Raw genomic sequence first — 26,944 nt, 5'->3', positions numbered from 1 at the left:
AGTGGAGGTGGCCGCCGGGCCAGGCCTGGTGCGGCCCCACGTGCGGCCAGCGCTGCCCAGCGGCCACTGGGAGGCTGGGGACCCTCGGCTGAGCAATGGCTGTGCTTGGGCCGGCGAGGGGAACAGGCTTCACCTCCTTGCCATCAGCCGCTTGGAGCCCCTGGAGCGCAAACAACCTTTTAGGACCGTGGAGATTGGCCACCACTTCCCGCCACTTCCTCGGAGCCTACCCTGCTCACCTCAGTCAGTAGTGATTTCTGGGATTTCTTATCGCCTTGCGTTTGCAGTATTCCCTTAGCGCCCATCATTCTGCATTTAGTTCTTGGACGCGTATGGTCTTTTCCCAAGTTAGTTGAAAGGAGCATGTGAGCAGACATTTTTACCGCACCTACAGCGCTGTACACGACTAGCCTTTTTCAGGTCTATAGTAGATACTTTTGCGTGGGCGTTTACTTCGCAAGTAGATTTCATATTTCATTGTTACTTTCTTACTTTCTATCCTTTTGAAACCGTGGATTGGACGATCTTATTGGAACTATAAGATCTCATCACTTTAGATTGTACATGACTGGTTCGGGACCTTGAGATTTTTATCTTAAAGATATTTAGCTTGTATTTTATATCTAGGGACAGCGAAAGTTTTTTTGTTTTTATCCTAATAGTACTTTATCGAGGTATAATTAACATTCAGGGAAATGGACAAAGTGTAAGGATAAAGTTTGATGAAACTTATTAAACATACAAGCCATGTAATCATCACCTGGATGAAAATAAGGAGTATTTATTCTACTATGGGAAATTCCTGTGATGGTGCTTAAAGTCTCCCTGAAGGCATTGCTATTGATCTGGATGCCCAGACCAGAAATCTGGAAGTGATACTTATTTGACTTATTATTTTCTCTTACTGCAGTCCAGTTAGTTTCAGCACTCTTTCCCCATTCCTGTGCTCCCTGATTTAAATGAGACCCGAAGCATTTATTGCTCAGGCTGTTACACCTGTTTCATATTGTTTCCTCTCTTAATTGATTATCTTCTTGTGTTAACTCTTCTAATCATTAGCGCTCTCAAAAATTGATTATCTTCCTCTGTTACTCTCCTAATTGTTAGCTCTCTCAAACTGCTGCCAGAGTGACCCTTCTGAAATAAACATAATACCATGTCATTCCCCTGACTTAGTCTCCACTGATTCCTGCTGCTTGTGAAATGAAATTTAAATTCTTACAATAGCCTTCAAGGCTCTTCACGAGAAGGTCCATTCCAGCCCTTCAACCTTCTCCCTTACATCTCCACTGTTTGTGACCTGTGTTCTAGGTTTGTTCAGGGAATCATGAAAGGCTCAGAGGTGGGAAAGAGCAGGATGTTAGAGAAATAGCCAAAAAATCCAGTTTGCCTGTATATATATAAGTTTCATAAAGGATTGAAAAGAAGTAGTAGGAGATAGGTCCTGAATAGGACGTGGGTCCCAGAAAGTAGATGGATTGTGGATTTGGTTTTTGAAGATAAAGAATTTGTTTGTGAACCTTTTAAGGTTTTTTTTTTTTTTTTTTTTTTGAGTTGGAGTCTCTCTGTCGCCTAGGCTGAGTGCAGTGGCACATTCACGGCCACCCCAGCGTTGACCTGCTGGGCTCCAGCGATCCTTCAGCCTCAGCCTTCCAAGTAGCCGGAACAACAGGCATGTGCTACTGCACCTGGCTAATTTTTGATTTATTGTAGAGACGAGGGCTCGCCAGGTTGCCCGGGCTGGTCTTGAACCCATGGGTTCAGGCAATCCACTCATCTCAGCCTCCCAAAGTGCTGGGATTACAGGCTGAGCCACTGGGGCCTCACCTGAAGATTTTGAGTAAGAAATGTGTAGCAGGATCAGAATTCTACTTCAGAAAGATTACTCTTGCAGCAGTGAGTAAGACTGAAGGAAAAAGAACAGAAGCAGGAAGACCAGAAGTCTTTAAAAATGTCCTAAGTAACTGGGTATGGTGGCTCACGCCTGTAATCCCAGCACTTTGGGAGGCAGAGGTGAGAGGATTGCCTGAACCCATGGGTTCAAGACCAGCCCGGGCAACCTGGAGTTCAAAACCAATGTGGGCAACTTGTCAGGTCTCTGAAATTAAAAAAAAAAAAAACCAAAACCCGGCGTGGTGGCGCATACCTGTGGCTCCAGCTACTTGGAAGACTGAGGTGGAAGGATTGTCTGAGCCCAGCAGGGTTGAGGCTGCATGACTGTGAGTATGCCACTGCACTCCAGCCTGGGTGACAGAGTGATACTTAGACTCAAAAAAAGAAAGGCTGGGCGCAGTGGCTCAGCCTGTAATCCCAGCACTTTGGGAGGCCGAGACAAGAGAATTGCCTGAGGCCAGGGGTTCGATATAGCCTGGGCAACTTGGTGAGACCTCATCTCTAAAATAAATCATAAAAACTAGCCAGATGTGGTGGTGGGCTTCTGTAGTTCCAGCTACTTGAAAGGATGAGGCAGAAGGATCGCCAGAGCCCAGCAGGTTGATGCTAGGGTGGCCGTGAGTGTGCCACTGCACTCCAGCCAGGGCAACAGAGAGAGATTCCAACTCAAAAAAAAAAAAAAAGTCCTAAGTAGCTGGGTGTGGAAGCTCATGTCTGTAATTCTAGCACTTTGGGAGGTGGAGGCAAAGGAATTGCTTGAAACTCAGGGGTTCGAGTCCATCCTCAGCTACATGGCAGGATCTCTTCTCTTTGATAAGTAAAAAAAAAAATTAGCTGAGATGGTGGGCATACCTTTGGTTCCAGCTACTTGGAAGGCTAAGGTGGAAGATTCACCTAAGCCCAGCAGGTTGAGACTGCGTTGACTGTGAGCATGCCACTGCACTCCAACCTGGGAGACAGAGTGAGACTTTGACTCAAGACAACAAACAAATAAAATAAAAATGTCCTAAGTAGGTAAGTCTGATATGGAATAATGACAGTGGGCAGTCTGAGGAAGGATATAATGTGAAAGGAATTACACGGGCGAAATTGATGATTCTTGGTGTTTTCTTGTGTAGAAAGAGAAAAAAGGTAACTGATGTTTTGATCCTAGCAGCTAAAAACTGGGATGATAAATGGTTTGGGGAGGGAGAAGTCACAGGTTTGGATTTCTACACATTGAACTTGAGTTGCTTGAAAGATAATCAGGTACACTCATTTCTTAGTGATCTTATCCAGGTTTGAATCTTTAAGTAGCCTTTGTACACTGATGGCTCCCCAATTACAATTCTAGACCAACCCTCTTCCTTGAACTTCATACTAATATATCCACTTCCTACTGTACATCTCCACTTGGATACCTAATATTCTGCTTTCCCACCTTCCCCCCAAATAAATTTCTCCCTCTGTTTTTCTGTCTGAGTAAATGGCAGCTTCATTGTTCTTCAATTAAATTCCTTGGAGTGATTTCTCTCCTGTTGTCACACTTAACACTTAATTCATCATTCAGTGCTAGCTTCAAAACATCCACATTTTGACACTTCTCTACACCTGCCATTCTGCTCTAAACCATCACTGTCTCTTATCTGGATGATTGCTATAACAGCCTACGTGTTTTTTCCCCCTTTGCCCTTGCCTCCCTTTCTTTTGTTTGTTCTTCACACAGCAGCCAGGATAATACTTTTAAAATGTTCGAAAGGTTATGTCACTCCTCTGCTTAAAATCTTCCATTAGGCTGGGCTTGGTGGCTCAGCCTGTAATTCCAGTACTTTGGGAAGCTGAGGCGAGTGGATTGCCTGAGCCTGCGGGTTCAAGACCAGCCTGGGCAACTTGGCGAGACCTCATCTCTACAATAAATCAAAAAATTAGCCAGGTGTGGTGGTACATGCCTATAGTTCCAGCTACTTGGAAGGCTGAGGCGGAAGGAATACCAGAGCCCAGCAGGTTGATGCTGGGGTGGTGGTCAGCGTGCCACTGCACTCCAGTCTAGGTGATGGAGTGAGACTCCAACTCAAAAAAAAAAAATTCAGCTGGGCTCGGTGACTCAGCCTGTAATCCCGCGCCTTGGGAGGCTGAGGTGAGTGGATTGCCTGAACCTGTGGGTTTGAGACCCACCTGGGCAACTTGGTGAGCTCTTATCTCTACAATAAATCAAAAAAATTAGCTGGGCGTGGTAGCGCTCACCTGTAGTTCCAGCTAACTTGGAAGGCTGAGGTGAAAGGATTGCCGGAGCCCAGCAGGTCGTGGCTGTGGTGGCCGGGAGCGGCCACTGCACTCCGGTCTGGATGACAGAGTGAGACTCCAACTCAAAAAAAAAAAATCTTCCATTAGCTTTTCATCTAAGAGTACTAGACAAAGTCCTTCTGTAATGGCCAAAAGTCTCTTCATGTTTGGCTGTCCTGCTGTTTCTCTAACTGTGTCTCATGGCACCCTTTCTGTCTCACTCATTTAACCGACGCTAGCTACGCTGGCATCCTTGTTCCTTGAACACACTGGTCAAGCTTCCTCCTCATAGACTTTCCTTTTTTTCCTTCAAACCTCTGTAAAAAAATGTCAGATTTGTATATATAGACGTACTTTGATACAATATTTATGTCATCTCTTCCTTCAGAATGTAAGCTGCTAAGGTTCAAAGGAGCTTGGTCTGTTTTGTTCACTGTACTTGTTTCCCTTTCAAGACAGTTTTTCCACCTCTTTATGTGCTGTAGTGGAAGGGTTCATTCTTTTCCTCCGACTTTTAAAAACATTTATAGAAAGTCCTTTCAGTGTTTGTTGAGATTTTTTTGAAAAAAATGTAATAAGGTAAAATATGATAGAAGCTAACTGTTGCTAAACCTACTCTTTGACTTACTACTATTCTAGGCACTATCGAAAGCGCTCAGCATCACGGGGACGCTCTGGAAGTCGATCTAGAAGTCGCTCACCCTCAGACAAAAGAAGTAAACGTGGAGATGACAGACGGTCTAGAAGTAGAGATAGAGATAGAAGGAGAGAGCGGTCTCGTAGCAGGGATAAAAGAAGGTCTCGGTCAAGGGACAGGAAGCGTCTGAGGTAAGATATTAATCTCCAAGGGACCAATAATAAATTAGCTAAATTGTGCTGCTTCAAAAGTGTGTTTTGGGCAGGGCATGGTGGCTCATGCCTAAAATCCCAGCACTTTGGGAGGCTGAGGTGAGAGGATTGCCTGAGCTCAGGGGTTTGAGACCAGCCTGAGCAACATGGAGAGACCTCATCTCTACAATAAATCAGAAAATTAGGCTGTGGTGGTGCGTGCCTGTAGTTCCAGCTACTTGGAAGGCTGAGGTAGAAGGATCACCTGAGCCCAGCAGCTTGAGGCTGCGGTAACTGTGAGCATGCTGTTGCACTCCAGCCTGGGCAACAGAGTGAGACTCCAACTCAAGAAAAAAATGTGTTTTGAACTGGAATTTAGTGACGCATTTGCAGACCCTTTACTTTATTCCCCAGCTTGTTTGATTAGGTCGAGAAGGATTTGCCTACAAAGCCTCTTTCAGATGGTATTTTAAGTTTGGACATTTTTTTTTTTTTAATTCTAAGGTAAATTTTTATTTCTACAAAAAAAGGCAGTTGAAACAATATAAAACACATTTAAAGGATATTACCGAGTGAGCTTCAAGTGGAGCTTGACTCTACAAAGGCTGTGAGTCCAAAGAGAGAGGGAAGGCCGTCTTGTTCCTGGACTGGGCTGGCCGGCTGCTCCAAAGGAAGGGGCCCATAGGGGCCCTGGAGACCCCAGAATAGTGCTGGCTAAAGAGCCAAGTCCTGCCAATTCCAATCCCGCAAAGGGTCAGGCTGTGCTGAAGGAGGGCTGTGGTGGGGCCGCCGCACGAAGGTGGAGAGTGAACTCCATGGCACATTCGGATGGAGCTCGGTTACAGGTGAGCCTGGAATTTCAAATGGATATTCTGGCTTTAGCTTTGTCTGAAAGGACCAGCAGATCTTCTGAAATAACTACAGGAAGGAGTGCCAACCTTTGGCCTCAGGAGCCCTTCTGGTGGGAGAGTCATCACACACAGGCGATGCATAGTATCCTTTGGCTGGCAGGCCCTTCAGGGTCACCACAGACCTATTATTGCAGGGTTTCCCTACATGGGCCAGGCTGTGCATCAGTCATGCACACTGACACTGGGGTTTGCCCAATTGATTGATGTTACTGTGGTAACATTAGCTGGATTTTTACTTAACAACTGGGACTCCTTCTTCACGGCTTCTTGGGGAGGGGGTTTAGGAGGACATGTGGCTGTTTGCTTGTTTTTAAAATTTTAAAAAGGATATTATAAACTGGAGACAGAAGAATTTAAACCAACTCCCATGCTGGGCAGGCCAACACAGAAGAAGAGCTATGAGAAATGCCACAGCTATCTCTTCTCTTTTGCAGAGAAGATGGGGCCTGGGTCCGGGAAAGTGAGTAAGTGAAAAATTGAGTGCAAGAAAGTGGGAGTTGCCAGGGCAAGGGGAAGAAGGGAAACAAACCTTTTTTCTCTTTTTTTTACCTTATGGGCTAAATGTAACTTGAGGATTTTGGATAAATTTGGACAAGAAAAGAAACACCATTCTTTTGAAGTAGATTGAAGCAGTGATTTTTAAAACAAAGAAAGCTGAACTAGAACATCTTAAATTTTTAATCCTTTCTTTACAGGTTACCTAGACCACTTTTGATTAAGAAAACTGTAGAAAGTTAGTAACTGCCACAAGCAAATGCCAGGCGGTGGCACGTGCCAATTTTCCAGAGTCCTGCTTTGCGGGATGTCTGAATGCACTGCTTGGGGTCTCTGCTCATACTTGCTGGAATAAATCGTGGCAGATTTTAGTCCACAGATCACTTTCCCCATATTTCTTTGTAAACTCTTTAGCGTTCTTACAGAATTTTTTATGGTCCTTAGAGTATTCGGTCAGTCCAAAGGGGGTGCTCGGGCTGGGGGTTGTTCACCAGTGCTATGAGGATTACTTGGTCGGTTTTGGTTGCTGGCTTCCAGTTTTCAGCACTAATTACTGGCAGACAGACCTGCCCGTTTTCATCAATGTTTGGGTGATAGATCTTTGTTTTAAATGTGATCTTTGGTGGTTTGAAAGGGTACTCTGCTGGAAAGTTGATTTTGATTCTGAAGGCCCCCTTATCATATGGAGGGTTGTCAGGAACAATAAGCCCTTGCCAGGTCAATAAATTAGCTTCATCAACCTAGAAGTTACGGAAGTTTTCATTCCACATTTGCGGATTTCTTCAAGTTCCTTCATCAGCCTCCTGCTGGCCGCCATCTTGAATCTGGTGCTGCTCTAGTTTGGAAATTTTAAGCTGTATTTTCTGTAACCCAAAGAGAACTCTTTAAGCCCTCTGGAAGGAGGTAAAAAATGAAGTTAAAAAGTAAGTTAAGCCGGGTTCGGTGGCTCAGCCTGTAATCCCACACCTTGGGAGGCTGAGGTGAGTGGATTGCCTGAGCCCGCGGGTTCGAGACCCTCCTGGGCAACTTGGCGAGACCTCATCTCTGCAATAAATCAAAAAATTAGCCGGGTGTGGTAGCGCATGCCTGTAGTTCCAGCTACCTGGAAGTCTGAGGCGGAAGGATCGCCGGAGCCCAGCAAGTCGAGGCTGCGGTGGCTGGGAGCGGCCACTGCACTCCAGTTTGGGTGACAGAGTGAGACTCCAACTCAAAAAAAAAAAGTAAATAAGTTTCTACTCAGAGTTCTACTCCAGTTCTGCCCCAAGAGAGCTGAGCACTCTTTTCAGAGCAGCCTCTAAAGCACACAGGAGAAGGAAACAGGGCAGAGCCTTCTTCAAGCCTTCCTTGTTGCTTTGAACTATTTTTGTGTGTGTGTTGGAGTCTCACTCTGTTGCCTGGACTGGAGTGCAGTTGCATGCTCCTGGCCACTGCAGCCTTGACCTGCTGGGCTCCGGCGATCTTTCCACCTCAGCCTTCCAGGTAGCTGGAACTACAGACATGCGCTACCATGCCCAGCTAATTTTTGATTTATTGTAGAGAAGAGGTCTTGCCAAGTTGCCTGGGTGGGTCTTGAATCCGTGGGCTCAGGCAATCCACTCGCCTCGGCCTCCCAAAGTGCTGGGATTACAGGCTGAGCCACCAAACCCAGCCACTTTGAACTATTTTAATGAACTGTCTTAATTTAAAGAACACCCTAATTTTTTATTTTATGTTTACTTGATTACATATTCCTTGGTAGGATGCAAGTCCATAGTCTTTTCTGGAGGTGAGAAACAGTTTTGTTTTGTTTTTTTGAGTTGGAGTCTCACTCTGTCGCCCAGACTAGAGTGCAGTGGCCGCTCCCGGCCACCGCAGCCTTGACCTGCTGGGCTCCAGCAATCCTTCTGCCTCAGCCTTCCAAGTAGCTGGAACTACAGGCATGCGCTACTACCCCCGCTAATTTTTTGATTTATTGTAGAGATGAGGTCTTGCCAAGTTGCCCAGGCGGATCTCGAACCTGCGGGCTCAGGCAATCCACTCACCTCAGCCTCCCAAGGCACGGGATTACAGGCTGAGCCACCGACCCTGGCTCTTTTTTTTTTTTTTTTGAGTCAGAGTCCCTCTCTGTTGCCCAGGCTAGAGTGCAGTGATACACTTATGACCATCACAGCCTCGACCTGCTCGGTTCAGACAGTACTTCTGCCTCAGTCTTCCAAGTAACTGGAGCCACAGGCACATGCCTCCACACCTGGTTAAGTTTTTGATTTATTGTACAGGTGAGGTATCCCCAATTTGCCTAGGCTGATCTTGAACCTGTGGGCTCAGGCAGTCCTCTCACCTCGGCCTCCCAAAGTGCTGGGATTATAGGCGTGAGCCACTGTGCCTGGACATACTCTCATTTTTTCATGGAACACTTATAAGAATTGGCTTTTTTTGTTTGTTTCTTATTTACCTGGTTTGATAGTTAATTGAGGCCTATTTAATTATTTATTTATTTATGTATGGGTTGAAATCTCACTGTTGCCCAGGCTGGAGTGCAGTGGCACACTTATGGTCACTGCAGCCTCGACCTGCTGGGCTTGGGATCCTTTTGCCTCAGCCTTCCAAGTAGCTGGAACTATAGGCACATACTACCACGCCCAGCTAATTTGCCTGTCTTTAATAATGGTAATAATTAAGATTCTTTGAACATGGAGCAGTATCATGATCTGAAATAAACCCATTTTGCCACAGAATAAATGAAAAATGTCACCCTTTCAGGCGTTCCAGAAGTAGAGAGAGAGACAGAAGCCGAGAGCGAAGAAGATCTCGCAGTAGAGACAGGAGACGCTCCAGGAGTAGAAGCCGGGGCCGGCGATCTCGATCTTCCAGTCCTGGCAATAAAAGCAAGAAAGCTGAGAATAGGTAATGTTATTGTTGGACTGTATTTGTTGTGCAGGTTGGGTATGGGCTCTTTTCTATGTGCCTTCTTTTTTTCTTTAAACTTATTTATTTATTTATTTTGAGTTGGAGACTCACTCTGTTGCCCAGACTGGAGTGTAGTGGCATTCTCCTGGCCACCGCAGCCTCGACTTCCTGGGCGCAGGCGATCCTCCCGCCTCAGCCTTCCAAGTAGCCAGAACTACAGGCATGCGCTACCGCACCTGGCTAAATTTTTAAAAAATTTATTGTAGAGACGAGGTCTCACCAAGTTGCCTGGGCGGGTCTTGAACCTGCGGGCTCAGGCAATCCTCTCGCCTCAGCCTCCTGAAGTGCTGGGATTATAGGCTGAGCCACTGAGCCCGGCTTTAAACTTATTTTTATAAATAACTGAATTTGGCTCCTACTCTGAACTGTTGGCAGAATTTTATTTCAGTAGATTATACGCTTATAATGTTTATAATTGAATTGGAATTACTAGATTGTGTCCTCTTGCAACCTCAGCACTCCCCATGCCCTGCCCCAGTCAGTGTCTTACTCTCTCACCCAGGCTGGAGTGCAGTGGCATGCTCACGGCCTCCACAGCATCGATTGCTGGACTTAAGTGATCCTTCCACCTCAGCCTTCCAAGTAGCTGGAACTTCAGGTGCGTGCCACCATGCCTGGCTAATTTTTTGGTTTATTGTGGAGATGAAGTCTCACCAAGTTGACCAGGCTGGTCTTGAACTCCTGGGCTCAGGCAGTCCTCTTGCTTTTGCCTCCCACAGTGCTGGCATTGCAGGTGTGAGCCACTGTACCCAGGTTTTTTGGTTTTTTTGGGTCAGAGTCTCACTCTGTTGCCCATGGTCATGCTCATGGCCACTGCAGCCTTGATCTGCTGGGCTCAGGCGATCCTTTTGTCTCAGCCTTACAAATAGCTGGAACTACAGGCGTACGCCACCATGCCCAGCTAATTTTATGATTTATTGTAGAGACGAGGTCTCACCATGTTGTCTAGGCTGGCTCAAACCCCTGAGCTCAGGCAATCCTCTTGCTTCCGTCTCCCAAAGTGCTACGGTTAAAGTCTTGATATGTTTCCTAGGCTGGTCATGAACTCCTGGGCTTAAGTGACCCTCTTGCCTCAGTCTCCAGAGTAGCTGGGACTATAGGTGCATGCCATCATAGATTTTTGTCTTTTTTTTTTTTTTTTTTTTTAGCGATAGGATGTCCGTTACCCAGACTGGCGTGCCGTGGCACATTCGTAATTCACTGTAACCTCGAACTCCTGGGCTCAAGTGATCCTTCCATCTTAACCTCTCAAGTAGCTAGGACTACAAGCTTGTGCCACCAGACATGTTTTCTTTTTGTCTTTCTTATTTTATGGTAGAGACAGTCTTAGTCTTACTATGTTGCCCAGACTAGTCTCAAATTCCTGGCCTAAAGTGATTCTCCTACCTTGGCCTCCCAAAGTGCTGAGATTACAAGCATGAGCCACCATGTTTGGCCAATTCTGTTGGTTTTAACATTTAATGCACTGCATATTTATTTATTTATTCATTCATTCATTTATTTATTTTTGTCTGAGTCTCACTGTCACCCAGGCTGGAGTGCAGTGACTGATCACAGCTCATTGCAGCCTTGACCTTTTGGGCTCAGGTGATTCTTCTGTCTCAGCCTCCCAGGTAACTGGAAGTAGAGGCGTGCGCCAACACACCCAGCTAATTTTTTATTTTTGGTAAAGGATAGGTTTAGCTGTTATACATGCTATTGGTGATTAGAAAGGTATTTATTTATTTATTTATTTATTTGAGTCGGAGTCTCACTCTGTTACCCAGGCTGGAGGGCAGTTGCAGGCTCATGACCACTGCAGCCTCAACCTGATGCACTCAGGTGATCCTTCCATCTCAGCCTTCCAAGTAGCTAGAACCACAGGCATGCACCAACACACCTGTCTACCTTTTTGATTTATTGTCGAAACAAGGTCTTGCCAAGTTGTCCGGGCTCGTCTCAGATCCCTGGACTCAGGCAATACTCTTGCCTCAGCCTCCCAAAGTGCTGGGATTACAGGCTTGAACTACCGTGCCTGGCCAAAAATGTATTTTATAGACATCTTTTTAGAAACTTTGTTTTTTTTCTTTGAATTATTTTATTAGCATTTCTGACATTGATTGATAAATAACTTTTTAACTCATGGTCTGCATTGCTGAACTGCTATTTAGGATGGATAAGCTAATGTAAGTTTTTCATGTTTCCTTGAGATGCCAGTAACATTCAATTTTGACACATAATTTGTGGCCAGGTGTGGTGGCTCATATCTGTAATCCTATCACAGTGGGACGCTAAGGTGAGATGATTGCTTGAGGTCAGAAGTTGGAGGTTGCAGTGAGCTATGATTGTACCACTGCACTCCAGCCTAGGCAGCGAAGAGACTGACTCTTAAAAAAAAGGAAGGAAAAAATTATGTCTGTTAGATATATGTTTAATCTTGGCATTTCTCTTATCAATGGTTTATTCTTTACCTACTTTTGTTTCTGCACTAGAGTCATAGGATGGTTTGTATATGGACTTGTATTTGTTTTCTATAAATTCATACTAGTATTTTTTTCTATGTTGTTAATTTTGCTTTATAAATTTTACTTCTTTGGGGCGGGGGGGTTTGAGTTGAAGCCTCCCTGTGTCACCTAGGCTGGAGTATAGTGGCACACTCACAGCCACTGCAGCCTTGATCTGTTGGGCTCAGGTGATCCTTCTACCTCAGCCTTTCGAGCAGTTGGAACTACAGGCACATGCAACCACACCCAGCAAATTTTTTGGTTTATTGTAGAGATGAGATCTCAACAAGTTGCCCAGACGGATCTCGAATTCCTAGGCTCAGGCAATTCTCTCACCTCGACCTCCCAAAGTGCTGGGATTACAGGCTTGAGCCACTCTGCCTGGCCTACTTTTTGGTTTTTAAATGTTATTTTATCATGGTCAGTGTAGTACCGTTAGGAGTTCTTTTTTATTTAAAATGAAATGTAAATTCAGAAAAGTGAATCAAATATATGCATGTAGTTTATTAAATAATTATGAAGCAAATATCCATATGCTAATCACCAGTGTCAAGAAGTAAAATGTCTTCAGTACCCTAGATGCCCTCCATAGCTCTTCTCTCACCCAACCCTCTGCCTCCTGGATAAAACCACTGCTGACTTTTGTGCTAGCAATTTTCTTGCATTTTTTCATAATTTTATGACCTGCATTTACATCTGCAAAGAATAGTTTAGAGTCATATGTTTCTTTAACTTTACTTGAATGGAGTCATGTATTCTTTTATGTCTTTGCTCAATATTGAGGTTTACCTGTGATACTTGGATCAGTAGTTCATTTTCCTTGAATAGTATTCTGATGTATAAATATACCACAATTTATCCATTATACTAAGATGGATGTTTGGTTTGTGAAAGGGTAAATTGAGGCAAGGTGAGCCGGTGCCATGGGAATAATGCAAGATTGCTACAAGGAAGAAAGCAGAAAGAAGTAAAGTTTATTATTTACCTTTTACATATGGAAAGGGGGCCAACACTCCAAGGCAGATGTGGTGTGGCAGACTAAAGACTAGGAATATATGTATTTTTTTGAGTCAGAGTCTCACTCGGTTGCCCAGGCTGGAGTGCAGTGGCATGCTCACAGCCACCACAGCCTCGACCTGCTGGGCTCAGGCGATCCTTCTGCCTCAGCCTTCGAAGTGGCTGGAACTACAGGCGTGCACTACCATGCCTGGCTTATTTTTTGATTTATTGTAGAGATGAGGTCTCACCAAGTTACCCAGGCTCATCTTGATCCTCTGAGCTCAGGCAGTCCTCTCGCCTCAGCCTCCCAAGGTGCTGGGATTACAGACTTGAGCCACCAAGCCTGGCCTAAACTAGGAATATTTAAGAACTCTAAAGCAAACCCTTAAACTTAAGGGGCTTAAACCCTGAGGAGGTTGGGACCAAAGGGAGTGCTCAAAATTGTATTCTTTGGTTTCTATAGCAGTCACATAAATTACGTATCTTGACAGTGCCAGACATCAGCACTGTCAAGTTACGTGACCTCCAGTGGTGAGCTTGGGTAGTCACGGTTAGGTAATGACAATATATCAGTAAGCACGATTCCCGGTGGTGTGCTGTACGTTGTCATGGGCAGCTGATAACAAACTATTAATACAAAGGCCTAAAAAAATAAATTGTTAGCAAGTAGGACATGCTCAAGGGGTTCTGTATAATTGCTAATTTCTAAGACTAAAACATTCTTTCATTAATGATTGCATGGCAGAAAGTGTAGTGGGCAGGCAGGCTGTACAGCAAGGGGATTTCAAAAAGTGAGGCCTAAGCAAGATGACTGTACTGTTTTAAAATGTGTACATTAAACTAAATATACTCTACACTTTAAAGATTCCCTCCTTTCAGTTTGTTTTAACTTTGCACTGTTATAAGCATTTTTTACACATATCCTAGTGTATATGTGTATGAGTTTCCCTAGGGCGTATACCTAGGAGAGAAATTACTTCATTATAGAATAAATGTAGTTTTATTTTTTAGTAATCTCAAGTTGCTTTGCAAAAGAGTTTATACTAATTATCCCACTATCAGTGTATGAAAATCCTGTGGCTAGCTGGGTGCAGTGGCTCACGCCTATAATCCCAGCACTTTGGAAGGCGGAGGAAGAAGATTGCCTAAGTCCAGGGGTTTGAGACCAGCCTGGGCAACTTGGCTGAGACCTTGTCTCTACAGTAAATAAAAAAATTAACCAGATATGCTAGTGCATTTACTTGGAAGACTGAGGTAGAAGGATTGCCTGAGTCCAGCAGGTCAAGACAAGGTCTTATCAAGTTGCCCAGGCTGACCTCGAACCCCTGGACTCAGGTAATCCTCTCGCCTTGGCCTCCCAAAGTGCTGGGGTTATAGGTATGAGCCACCCACACCATGGAATTTTGATGAACCAAAACTTAAAAAAATTCATCTTACTAGGTGTGGTGGCTCACACTTGTAATCCCAGGACTTCAGGAGGCTAAGGCAAGAGGGTTATTTGAGCCTAGGGGTTTGAGACCAGCCTAAGCAACATAGGGAGACTTTGTCTTTGCAAAAAAAATTTAACAATTAGCCGGGTATGATGGCATGTGCCTCTAGTCCCAGCTGTTTGGGAGACTGAGGCAGAAGGATCTTCTGAGCACAGGAGGTCAAGGCTGTGGTAAGCCATGATCATGCCACTACCCTTCAGCCTGAATGACAGAGTGAGACTTTCATTCAAAATAAAAAAGAAAATGAAAAAAATATGATGAATTGAGTTATAATATAGATATTAATATAAACTTGAGAAGGGCAGTATGAGAAAAGAAAATTATAGGTTATAATCAGTCTAAGCATAGAGATTAGTATACCAAACCTAATAGGATATGAAAAAGATGAAATATGAACAAATTGGGTTTATTTCAGGAATGGTAGACTGGTTTAATGTAGAAAATCAATCACACACCTCATGAACAAGGTTACCTGTATAATGAACATTTGTACCCTAGCCCTGGGGTACATTTACAGATGTACCCCACATCTGTAAAATAAAAAAGAAAATCAATCAGTGCAATACTCTATATTAATAAAATTTAAGGAGATAAACCATATGATTTTCTTCTTTTTTTATTTGAGTTGGAGTCTAAGTCTTGTCACCCAGGCTGGAGTGCAGTAGAACACTCTCGGCCACTGCAGCCTCGACCTGCTGGGCTCAGGCGATTCTTCTGCCTCAGCCTTCCAAGTAGCTGGAGCCACCACGCCTGGCTAGTTTTTGTGATTTATTGTAGAGACGAGGTCTCACCAAGTTGCCCAGTCTTGTCTCGAACCCGTGGGCTCAGGCAGTCTTCTCTTCTCACCTCAGCCTCCCAAAGTGCTGGGATTGCAGGCTGAGTCACTGCGCCGGGTCAAATCATATGATTTCTCTTCTCCCCTCCCCTCCCCTATGAATTTTATACATTGTTTTTCCTGATTCTATTAAGAAAGTCATGCCAGAGGGAGTGCACCTGTAATCTGAGTGCTCTGGAAGGCGGAGGCAGGAGTGTTACTTGAGTCCAGGAGTTCAAGACTAGCCTAAGCAACATACGGAGAACTCGTCTCTACAAAAAATTTACTGGATGCAGACGTGAGAGGATTGCCTGAGCCCAGGGGTTCAAGACCAGTCTCGGCAACTTGGCAAGACCTCGTCTCTACAATAAATCAAAAAAATTAGCTGAGCATGGTAGCATGTGCCTGTGGTTCCAGCTACTTGGGGGGCTGAGGCAGAAGGATCGCCTAAGCCCAGCAGGTCAAGGCTGCGGTGGCCGTGAGCATGCCACTGCACTCCAATCTGGGCGATAAAAGTGAAACTCCAACTCAAAAAAAAAAAAAAAAACCTAAGAAAGAAAAGGATAGCAGATATCTTTAGAAAACATTTCTCTACTGAGTGTAGTATGATCTTTGTTTTTTATCAAATAATCGTGTATGTGGATCTGTTTCTGGGCTGTTTTTCTGTTTCACAGATTTATTTGTCTATCCTTACACAAATACCACATTGTCTTTATGTCTAACTTGTAACAAGTCTTGATAGACTTGATAGAGTGAGTCCTCCAACCTTGTTCTTCAGGAGTTATTTATATCCCCTGGCATTTTAAATTTTATGATCGACCAGACGCAGTGGCTCATGTCTGTAATCCTAGCATTTTGGGAGGAAGAAGTAAGAGAATTGCCTGAGCCCAGGGTTTTGAGACCAGCCTGGGCAACTTGGCAAGATCTCATCTCTACAATAAATAAAAAAATTAGTCAGGCATGGTGGTGCTCACGTGTAGTTCCAGCTACTTGAAAGACTGAGGTGGAAGGATCACCTGAGCCTATCAGGTCGAGCTGCTGTGGCCATGAGCGTGCCACTGCACTGCAGCCTGGGCAATAGAGTGAGACTCCTACTCAAAAAATAAATAAATAAATAATGTATGATCAGTTTATAAACTACTCTTCTTACCTGGTTGATCTTGCCAGTTAAAAAGAAAAACAAACCCTTCTATTCACATTTTTAAGATTTTTTTTTTTTTTTAGTTGGAGTCTATTGCCCAGACTGGAGTGCAGTGACGTGATCATGGCTCACCGAAGCCTCAAATTCCTGGACTCCAGCTATACTCCCACCTCTGTCTCCTGAGTAGCTGGGACTACAAGTACAAGCCACCATGTGTGACTAATTTATTTATTTATTTTTTTTGTAGATATTAGGTCTCACTATGTTGCCCAGGATGATCTTAAACTCCTAGGTTCTTGCAATCCTCCCACCTTGGTCTCCCAAAGTGCTAGGATTACAGACATGAGCCACTGTGCCTGGCGAGATTTTAAATATTATTACATATGTAAATTATCTTGAAGTATATTAAGATCTTACTGTATTTCTTTGTTTATGAAACTATTTTTTTCTTTAAAGATGTGGGGTACAATTTAGGGGTTAGGTATATAAATGTTTATTATGCAAGTACCTTATTGATGAGGTGTGCATTTATGAAATTTTAACTATTCTACTTAAATTTTGTAATTTTTTGATGTGTGGTATGCCCAGTTTTTATTCATTGAATTTCCAAATATTTAGTAAAGTTTGCAATTAGTCATGGAATTAATTTTTTTCATGATATGTTCACAGTCTTTATTAATGAATATGAAAACGCAGTTGACTCTTAGAAGTTTATTTCTATTTTCAATTTAATTAATTAATTAATTTATTTATTTATTTAGAGAAAGCAGGATTTATTGAGAGGACAGAAAAACTCCCACAGTGGGAGGGGACCCGAAGAGATTGCCTCAGAAGTTTATTTCTTACCTAAAGGATGAAATACAAGTTAATAAAAGTATTTAAATGAATGTTTCTAAGCACAAATAGATGATAGCTTTCTTCTGTTGCTCTCTCTTTTTTGGTAGGTCTAGGTCCAAGGAGAAAACAGATGGTGGGGAAAGTTCTAAAGAGAAGAAAAAAGACAAAGATGACAAGGAGGATGAAAAAGAAAAAGATGCTGGTGTATGTTTACAACTTAAAAATAATTATATATTATCAGCCTTGTTTCCATGATGACAGTGTCCATTTGTTTTTTGTTTTGTTTTGTTTTGTTTTTTTTAGTTGGAGTCTCATTCTTGTTGCCCAGACTGTAGTGCAGTGGCATGCTCACGGCCACTGCAGCCTCAACCTGCTGGGCTCAGGCGATCCTTCTACCTCAGCCTTCCAAGTAACTAGAACTACAGATGCACATTACCACGCCTGGCTTGTTTTTTTTTTGTGTGTGATTTATTGTAGAGACAAGGTCTCACCAAGTTGTCCAGTCTGATCTCGAACCCCTGGGTTCAGGTGGTCCTCTGGCCTCAGCCTCCCAAAGTGCTGGGATTACAGGCTGAACCACCACGCCCGGCCAATGTCTGTATTTTTAATGCTGTATGCTTTATTTTTAAATAAATGTTAACAGGTATATATGATAACTAGGAAGATAAAAGAAGTTTTTTTTCTAAAAGAAAGTTGCATATCTATGCACATTATCTGTATGTACTTACAAAATGTGATCAAACCACATCAATATTGTCAAATTGCCCTCCAAAAAATTTGTAAACATTTAGACTTAAGAATTTAAACATGTGAAAATATTTGTTTTCTCACATCCTTGCCCACATAGGAATTTCAAGGTTTGGCCAGATTTGGTAGCTCAGCCTATAATCCCAGCACTTTGGGAGCTCACGGGTTTGAGACCAGTCTGGGCAACTTGGCAAGACCTCATCTCTACAATAAAGAAATAAAAAATTAGCCAGACATGGTAGTGTGTGCTACTTGGAAGGCTGAGGCAGAAGGATTGCTGGAGCCCAGCAGGTCAAGGCTGTGGTGCCACTGCACTCCTGTCTGGGCGACGGAGTGAAACTCCAACTCAAAAAACAAACAAATAACAAAAAAAGTTTAACTGTTTTCAGTCTTACAGGAAGTAATTGAGATTTGGGGGCTTTTTTGTTACTTGTTTTTATTTTATTTTTGAGGGGCTCGGAGTCTCACTCTGTCGCTCAGACTGGAGTGCAGTGGCCGCTCCTGGCCACCGCAGCCTCGACCTGCTGGGCTCTGGCGATCCTTCCGCCTCAGCCTTCCAAGTAGCTGGAACTACAGGTGTGCACTACCACGCCCAGCTAATTTTTGATTTATTGTAGAGATGAGGTCTTGCCAAGTTCCCAGGCGGGTCTCGAACCTGCAGACTCAGGCAATCCACTCACCTCAGCCTCTCAAAGGCAGGGGATTACAGGCTGAGCCACCGAGCCCGGCTTGTTACTTGTTTTTAAATGAGTGAATATATACTATAAAATATAATATTTATAATATATATAAGAATGTATTTTCTTTCTTTTTTTTTTATTGAGTTGAAGTCTTGCTCTGTCGCCCAGACTAGAGTGCAGTGGCATGCTTCTGGCCACTGCAGCCTCGACCTGCTGGGCTCTAGCGATCCTTCCGCTCAGCCTTTCAGGTAGCTTGAACTACAGGCGCATGCCACCATGCCGGCTAATTTTTTGATTTATTGTAGAGATGAGGTCAAGTTGCCCAGGTGGGTCTGAAACCCGTCAGCTCAGGCAATCCACTCATCTCAGCTTCCCAAAGCACGGAATTACAGGCTGAGCCACCGAGCCCGGCTCAGGAATGTATTTTCTTAAGTTTATTGATTATTTGCACTTTTCTTTGAACTGCCTATTCAAATATTTTGCCCATTTTAGAACACATTGTAGCTTCACTTCCTTTTTTATTTCTTTTTTTTAGTGTTCCTTTTTTCAGAGATTTGCTGGCTGAGCAGGTAGAATACATTACATCTTCAGTTCTTTTTTTATTCTTTTCATTTTTTTAATTTCTTTTTTTTTTAGTGTTCATTTTTTTTAGAGATTTGCTGGCTGAACAGGATATCAGTCAGGAATGGTGGCTCACGCCTGTAATCCCAGCACTTTGGGAGGAAGAGGCAAGAAGATAGCCTGGGCCCTTGGTTTCAAGCCCAGCCTAGGCCACTTGATGAGACCTTGTCTCTAGAATAAAACAACAAATTAGCTGGGTGTGGTGGCACACGCTTGTAGTTCCAGCTACTTGGAAGGCTGAGGCAGAAGGATCACCTGAACCCAGCAGGTCGAGTCTGTGGTGACCGTGAGCGTGCCACTGCATTCCAGCCTAGGCAACAGAATGCAAATCCGACTCAAAAAAAGAAAAGAAAAGATATAACATAGGAAATGTGGGAATTTTCTTTCTTTTTTTTTTTGAGTTGGAGTCTCATTCTGTCACCCAGACTGGAGTGCAGTGGCTGCTCCCAGTCACTGCAGCCTTGACCTGCTGGGCTCCGACAATCCTTCCGCCTCAGCCTTCCAAGTAACTGGAACTACAGGTGCACGCTACCACACCCAGCTAATTTTTTGATTTATTGTAGAGATGAGGTCTCACCAAGTTGCCCAGGTGGGTCTCGAACCCACGGACTCAGACAGTCCACTCACCTCAGCCCCCTAAGGCGCGGGATTACAGGCTGAACCACTGAGCCCGGCTGGAATTTTCTTTCTGATGCAGTTTCTTCTATTGAATGACTTCTATTGTTGATATTGAGAAAAGCAAATTTTGCTTTTTTAGGTTCATCTCTAGAGAGGACAGATTCGTTATAAGGGATATAAATGGAAGAACAAAGCTTTTTTTGTTTAAGAAATAAATTTATTCATTTATTTTTAATTTTTTTTTCTTTAGTCAGAGTCTCACTCTATTGCCCAGTCTTGAGTGCAGTTGCACACTCACAGCCAATGCAGTCTCAACCTGCTGTCTCAGGTGATCCTTCCATCTCAGCTTTCCAAGTAGCTGAACCTACTGACGTGTGCCACCATGCCCAGCTAATTTTTTGATTTATTGTAGAGATGAGGTCTTGTCAAGTTGCCCAAGCTGGTCCTAAACCTGTGAATTCAGGCCATTCCCTTACCTCTGCTTCCCAAAGTGCTTGGGATTACAGGCGTGAACCACCATGCTTGGCCAAAAATTGCTTTTCATGGAGGCAATTTTGAAGGAGTTTTGAGGATTTAAATTTGAAAATAACTGGGGAACTTTGCTTGCTGATTGATTCAATTTTTCTTCTGAGGAAAAAATCGAAAGGATATATACATATTGCTTGTAATTTAAATGTGATTAATTTTTGGTTTTTGATATCTGTCTTTTGGCTTAGTAGAAGATGATTTTTACTGTGATTTCATTATGGTCATACATTCACTGATATATTTGTGACAGTATGAGCTCTAGTAAACCTAGTTTTAAGTTTAGGAGTTTATATATACATCTGTTTTTCTTTTTCCCTTTTTATACTTTGGAGAACTTATTTGGAATTTACTTGGAGTAAAATTGTTAATACTGGTTTTGCTTTTTATTTTCCCTCTCTCTCTTTATTTATTATTCCCTAAGAACTTTGACCAGAATAAGTTGGAAGAAGAAATGAGAAAGCGAAAAGAAAGAGTAGAAAAATGGCGAGAAGAGCAACGTAAAAAGGCAATGGAAAATATAGGAGAACTGAAAAAGGAAATTGAAGAGATGAAGCAAGGAAAAAAATGGAGTTTAGAGGATGATGATGGTATATTGTTAACCTAATAGCTTATATAACAACTTATTTAGCATATCATAGAATATTGGTAATATTTCCTTTTGGAATCTTTCAAACCTTTTTCGTTGTTGAAAAATATACATATTATGTTATTTGACATTTTAACCTTTTTTTAAGTGTACAATTCAGTGGTAGTAAGTATATTCACAGTATTGTACAGCCATAACACTGTCCATTTCCAGAATTTTGTCATCATCCCAAAAAGAAACTGTACCCTTTCAATAACTTCCCATCTCAACTCCCATCCTAACCTCCCACCCCTTGTAACCTCTTCTCTACTTTCTGTCTTTGAATTTGACTGATCTGGCTTCCTCATATAAGTGGAATAATACAATATTTGCCATTTTGTGTCTAGCTTATTTCACTGAGCATAATGTCTTCAAGGTTCATCCATGTTGTCGCTTGTGTCAGAATTTCCTTCCTTTATATGGCAGAATAATAGTACATTGTATATGTCATATTTTGTTTATTTACTCATCTTTTGGACATGTGGATTGTTTCTACCTTTTGGTTATCATATGTAATGCTGCTATGAACATTGGTGTCTATATGTTTTCAATTTTATGGGTCACATACCTAAAAGTGGAATTGCTAGATTCATATTATGATCTATGCTCCTTTTAATACTTAAGTTTTAATTTAAATTGTAGTTTTAGTAAGGATCCTTGATTTTGCTTTAGAGTGAAGATTTCAGTGCTTATTGGCAGTCAGTAAATAGCTCATTAATATTTTACTACCAATGCAAATACTAGTAATAAAAATCAATTAAGGGTGTGCTTTCAACTCTGATTTTTCGTAATTTAGGAGAGGAACATTTTCCCTTCATTTATGAACTTGACTTTTGAGCCTTCAGTAAAGTAGCATATATAGGAATTACAAAATTTTGGTCCATTTTCTGTGAAAGTTCCAGAGAATAGTTTGAATAGTTGAATAGATTCTATCTATAAGTAGTCATGATATCTTGTTAGGTAAAAAAGATTATATTGTCTGGAGTGACATGCTATTTTTTTTCTGTGATTGAAAGAAAGATTATTGAAAGAATAGAAATACAAAAAAGACATACCCATGAACAATGCAAGGCCAGTGGTGCCAACCCAACAGTTGAAAATCTAGTCGGGCTCGGTGGCCCAGCCTATAATCCCGCACCTTTGGGAGGCTGAGGTGAGTGGATTGCCTGAGCCTGTGGGTTCGAGACCCGCCTGGGCAACTTGGTGACACCTCATCTCTACAATAAATCAAAATGAGCTGGGCGTGGTAGCGCGTACCTGTAGTTCCAGCTACTTGGAAGGCTGAGGCAGAAGGATCACTGGAGCCCAGTGGGTCAAGGCAGCCGGGAGCAGCCACTGCACTCCAGTCTGGGTGACAGAATGAGACTCCAACTCAAAAAAAAAAAAAAAAAGAATCTACATATAATTTTGACTCCCCCAAAACTTAACTACTGAAAACCTGTTGACTGAAAGCCTTACAAATGACGTAAACAATTGACTAACACATATTTTGTATACTACATGTATTATATACTGTATTCTTATAATAAAGCAAACTAGAGGAAAAAATATTATTAACAGAATCATATGGAAGAGAAAATATATTTACTCTTTGTTAAGTGGAAATGGATTATCTGAAAGATCTTCATCCTCATTTTCACATTAACTAGGTGGAAGAGGAGGAGTTGGTCTTGCTGTCTCAGGGATGGCAGAGATGGGGAAAAAATCCACATATAAGTAGACCTGTGCAGTTCAAAACCATGTTATTCAACGGTCAGCTGTACTATATTTATTTATTTTTTGTTTTGTTTTGGAGTCTCACTCTGTCACCCAGGCTGGAGTGAAGTAGCACACTCAGGGCCACCCCAGCATCGACCTGCTAGGGGAGGAGGAGGCAAGATGATAGCCTGGGCCCTTGGTTTCAAACGCAACCTGGGCAACTTGATGAGACCTTGTCTCTAGAATAAAACAACAAATTAGCTGGGTGTGGTGGCACACGCTTGTAGTTCCAGCTACTTGGAAGGCTGAGGCAGGAGGATCACCTGAACCCAGCAGGTTGAGTTCCGCCTCAGCCTTCCAAGTAGCCGGAACTACAGGAGGGAGCACACTACCATGCCTGGTTCATGATTTATTTTGTTGTAGAGATGAGGCCTCACCAAGTTGCCCAGGCTTGTCTTGAACCTGCGTGTTCAGGCAATTCATTTTCCTTGGCCTCCCAAAGTGCTGGGATTATAGGTCGAACCACTGAGTCCAGCTAGTCAGCTAGCTGTAATTTAAAATGTCATTTAGCAGAGAAAATTTTTAATTTTGCATTTAGCAATGTAACTGTAAAATCTAATATTAGAGATAAATTTTTTATGCATAATCTTTTTGCCCCTTTTGATTTAAACATTTTTATTAGCTTTTCTTTTGTAACTACTGTTGTTGAAATTCAAAAGTAATGTATGCTTGATGTAAAAATATAAAAACTTTCAAGTGTGAATGTTTGAATCGTAGTATGACCGGAGTAATTGGAAAGGAGGGTGTTTGGGCAGTGGGAGAAGATAGAAAAGTGAAGGAGTGTGGACTGATGATGGAGTATTTCCTTTTGGTGCACATATACAAAGAAAGTATATTCTGATATTTTAGACGATGAAGATGATCCTGCAGAAGCTGAAAAGGAAGGAAATGAAATGGAGGGTGAGGAGTTAGATCCATTAGATGCATATATGGAAGAGGTGAAAGAGGAAGTAAAAAAGTTTAACATGAGGAGTGTAAAAGGTGGTGGGGGAAATGAAAAGGTAAGGAATTTTCTCTTATTTTTAAAGATTTATATTCTTGAATAACTTTAATTCATTGTTGCGTTGACCTACTGATTTACATGATTTTATAAAAGCTAATGTTTTTGTTTCTCCTCATCTCAGAGATGGCAATACTTTTTCTAAGTACCATAGATACTGGTGAATTTTTGCTATAAATGTTCTTTCAAAATGTTCTTTTAAAAGTTTAGCCTGGGCCAGGCTTGGTGCCTCAGCCTGTAATCCCAGCACTTTGGGAGGCCGAGGTGAGTGGATTACCTGAGCCCATGGGTTCAGGACCCACCTGGGCAACTTGATGAGACCTCATCTCTACAATAAATTTTTAAAAAAGTGAGCCAGGTGTGGTAGCGTGCGCCTGTAGTTCCAGCTAATTGGAAGGCTGAGATGGTAGGATTGCCAGAGCCCAGCAGGTCGAGGCTGCAGTGACCGGGAGCGGCCACTGCACTCCAGTCTGAGTGACAGAGTGAGACTCCAACTCAAAAAAAATAAAAATAAAAAAAGTTCATCCTGTATGTGGTGGCTCACACCTGTAATCCAAGCACATTGGGAGGCTGAGGCAGGAGGAGCACTCGAGCCCTTATCTGAGTTCGAGAACAGACTAGGCAATGTATTGAGATCTCATCTCTACAAAGAATAAAAAAATGAGCCTGGCATGGTGGTACATACCTATAGTCCCAGTTACTTGGGAGGCTGAGGCAGAAGGATCACCTGAGTCCAGGAGGTTGAGGCTGTGGTGAGCTGTGATCATGCCACATCACTCCAGCCTAGGTCACAGAGTAAGACCCTGACTCAAAATTTCATTCTCAGCTTGTAATACTAGCACTTTGAAAGCCTGAGGCAGGAGAATTGCTTAAGGCCAGGAGTTCAAGACCAGCCTGAGACAGACCCTGTCTCTAAAAAAGTCATTCTGTTACTACCATCATCTTTGATCGATATTTTTGCTTACATAAAGTTCTCTCTAGACTTCTCTAGCACTCCCATCAATCATACTCTTGACCCCTTTCACCTTATTCTGTTTTTCCTTTTTTATAGCGTTTAATACATTTTGACAAATTATATAATAAAACTTTTTATTGTGTTTATGTTCCTCCCTGTAAAATACAAGCTCTCCAAGGGCAATGACCTTTGCCTGTTTGTTTATTGATTCATCTGAGTTCCCAGTACAGTGTATGACTTGTCTAATGGGTAAAAAGTATACCTTAGTAGTATTTTTAAAATACATAGTCATATTAAATATTGTACAGTAAACTATATATGGATGTATTATAAAGTATAATGTAAATATATTGCATTAAAAATTTATGCAAATTAATAAGGAGCAAACCAGGCTACTGTTTATTAAATTGTTACTAGTGAGTAAGTTAATGTGAATTATAAATTGTAACACTATGTTTCAGTTGGTATATAATTTGGGTTTTAATTTTGCAAAATATTCTTAAATTTCTTTTTTTATTTTAGAAGTCTGGGCCAACAGTCACAAAAGTTGTCACTGTTGTAACAACTAAAAAAGCAGTTGTAGATTCTGATAAGAAGAAAGGTGAGCTGATGGAAAATGACCAGGATGCCATGGAGGTGATTTTTCATTAATTTCAACTTTGTTCACAGTGCTATCCTAGAAATATGCTTTAGAAAGCAGTGATGGGGCCGGGCTTGGTGGCTCAGCCTGTAATCCCCGCACTTTGGGAGGCCGAGGTGAGTGGATTGCCTGAGCCCGTGGGTTGGAGGCCTCCCGGGCAAATTGGTGAGACCTCATCTCTACAATAAATAAAAAAAATTAGCCAGGTGTGGTTGTGTGCGCCTGTAGTTTCAGCTACTTGGAAGGCTGAGGCAGAAGGATCGCTGGAGCTCAGCAGGTCAAGGCTGCGGTCGCCGCCAGCGGCCACTGCACCTCCAGTCTCTAGAGTGAGACTCCAATTCAAAAAAAAAAAAAAAAGAAAAAGAAAGCAGTGATGGATATGTGCTTTTCAGTTATGTGAACTACTGTTGGGTTGTTCCCCTGCGCCTCAGCTTACCTCAGACATATAATATGGAGAGAAGAAAAATGAAGTGACAGAATTAATTAACTTTGTTTCCATTATTGTCTGTTGTAAAGATTTATATAAGAACACTAGCAAAACTTTATTAAAGTGACTGATGATAATTATTATTTTAGCTTTATATTGGCATTATAGCTTTTTATAAAGGTAAAGAACAAAGAAACTAAGTTGACAAATTTTTCAGTGGCTGGTTGATGTGCTTCTGTTCAAGATTAAAGGCATCATTTGAGAAGCAGCCCAAATATTTTATGGGGCAAGCAGTCTGTTTTAGAAAAAAAACATAAAAATTAAATATAGTTTCTAGAAGCCAGGAATTGTGGTTCATGCCTATAATCCCAGTACTTTGGGAGGTGGAGGCAACAGGATTGCCTGAACTCAAGGGTTCGAGACCAGCCTGGGCAACTTGGCAAGACCTTGTCTCTACAATAAATCAAAAAAGTTAGCCAGGTGTGGTGGTGTGTACCTGTAGTTCCAGCTACTTGAAAGGCTGGAGTGGAAGGATTGCCTGAGCCCAACATGTCAAGGCTGTGGTGGCCATGAGTGTGCCACCGTACTCTCTAACCTGGGTGACAGAGTGAGGCTCAGACTCAAACAAAAAAAAGGACAGAATAGTTTTCAGGAGAGGAGAATTTTAAAAGCTAGGATTATTGCTTCTCACAAGGGGATCTTAGTTTCTGTGAAAGATCACTGAGTACAAAGAACTGAGTATCACCTGTTCTCACTCTTAAGCAGACCTTGAACAATTATCGTAATACTTTAAGGATTGGCAGTAGTGGGAAACTGCCGGGAGCAGGGCAGGGAAGCGGGATTAGCAGTAGTGGGAATCTGCCTGGGGAAGGAGGGGCACACCTAATCAGCAAGGGTACCTGCATAGTGAACATTTTATACCTAACCCTGAATTGTATCCCATATCTTTAAAATAAAAAAATTAAAAGTTAAAAAAAGGGGGGGAGGATCTTAGCCTTCTATTTATTTTTTATTATTTTTTAACCTGCAGTCAACTTGATTTCACACTTTTCTTTTTTTAAACTATAGTATTCTTCAGAGGAGGAAGAAGTTGATCTTCAGACAGCCCTTACTGGGTATCAGACAAAACAGAGGAAGCTTCTAGAACCAGTTGATCATGGAAAAATTGAATATGAACCATTCAGAAAAAACTTTTACGTTGAAGTTCCAGAACTAGCAAAAATGTCTCAAGAGGGTAAAATTCTCT

The 26,944-nt window shown here is 42.3% G+C and overlaps 1 protein-coding gene and 1 pseudogene across 1 annotated transcript in view; one reads left to right on the top strand and one right to left on the bottom strand.

Annotated features, from left to right (window-relative positions):
• Positions 1–26,944, top strand: part of DDX46 (DEAD-box helicase 46) — a 65,276-nt gene that overhangs the window by 794 nt on the left and 37,538 nt on the right. Inside the window, exons 2-8 of the mRNA XM_021712317.1 lie at positions 4,795–4,983; positions 9,129–9,272; positions 17,207–17,303; positions 20,715–20,880; positions 23,526–23,677; positions 25,154–25,267; positions 26,767–26,932. Coding sequence (XP_021567992.1) covers positions 4,795–4,983; positions 9,129–9,272; positions 17,207–17,303; positions 20,715–20,880; positions 23,526–23,677; positions 25,154–25,267; positions 26,767–26,932 — 1,028 coding nt within the window. The remainder of the gene's footprint in view (positions 1–4,794; positions 4,984–9,128; positions 9,273–17,206; positions 17,304–20,714; positions 20,881–23,525; positions 23,678–25,153; positions 25,268–26,766; positions 26,933–26,944) is intronic.
• On the bottom strand, positions 6,727–7,206 carry LOC103260354 (annotated as a pseudogene).

The sequence above is a fragment of the Carlito syrichta genome, unplaced genomic scaffold, assembly GCF_000164805.1.
Source record: "Carlito syrichta isolate Samal-C Ts95f unplaced genomic scaffold, Tarsius_syrichta-2.0.1 Scaffold303182, whole genome shotgun sequence".
In the NCBI taxonomy this organism is placed as follows: Eukaryota; Metazoa; Chordata; class Mammalia; order Primates; family Tarsiidae; genus Carlito; species Carlito syrichta.
The sequence above is the reverse complement of the archived record's forward strand: the minus strand, read 5'-3'. Positions and strand labels throughout refer to the sequence as shown.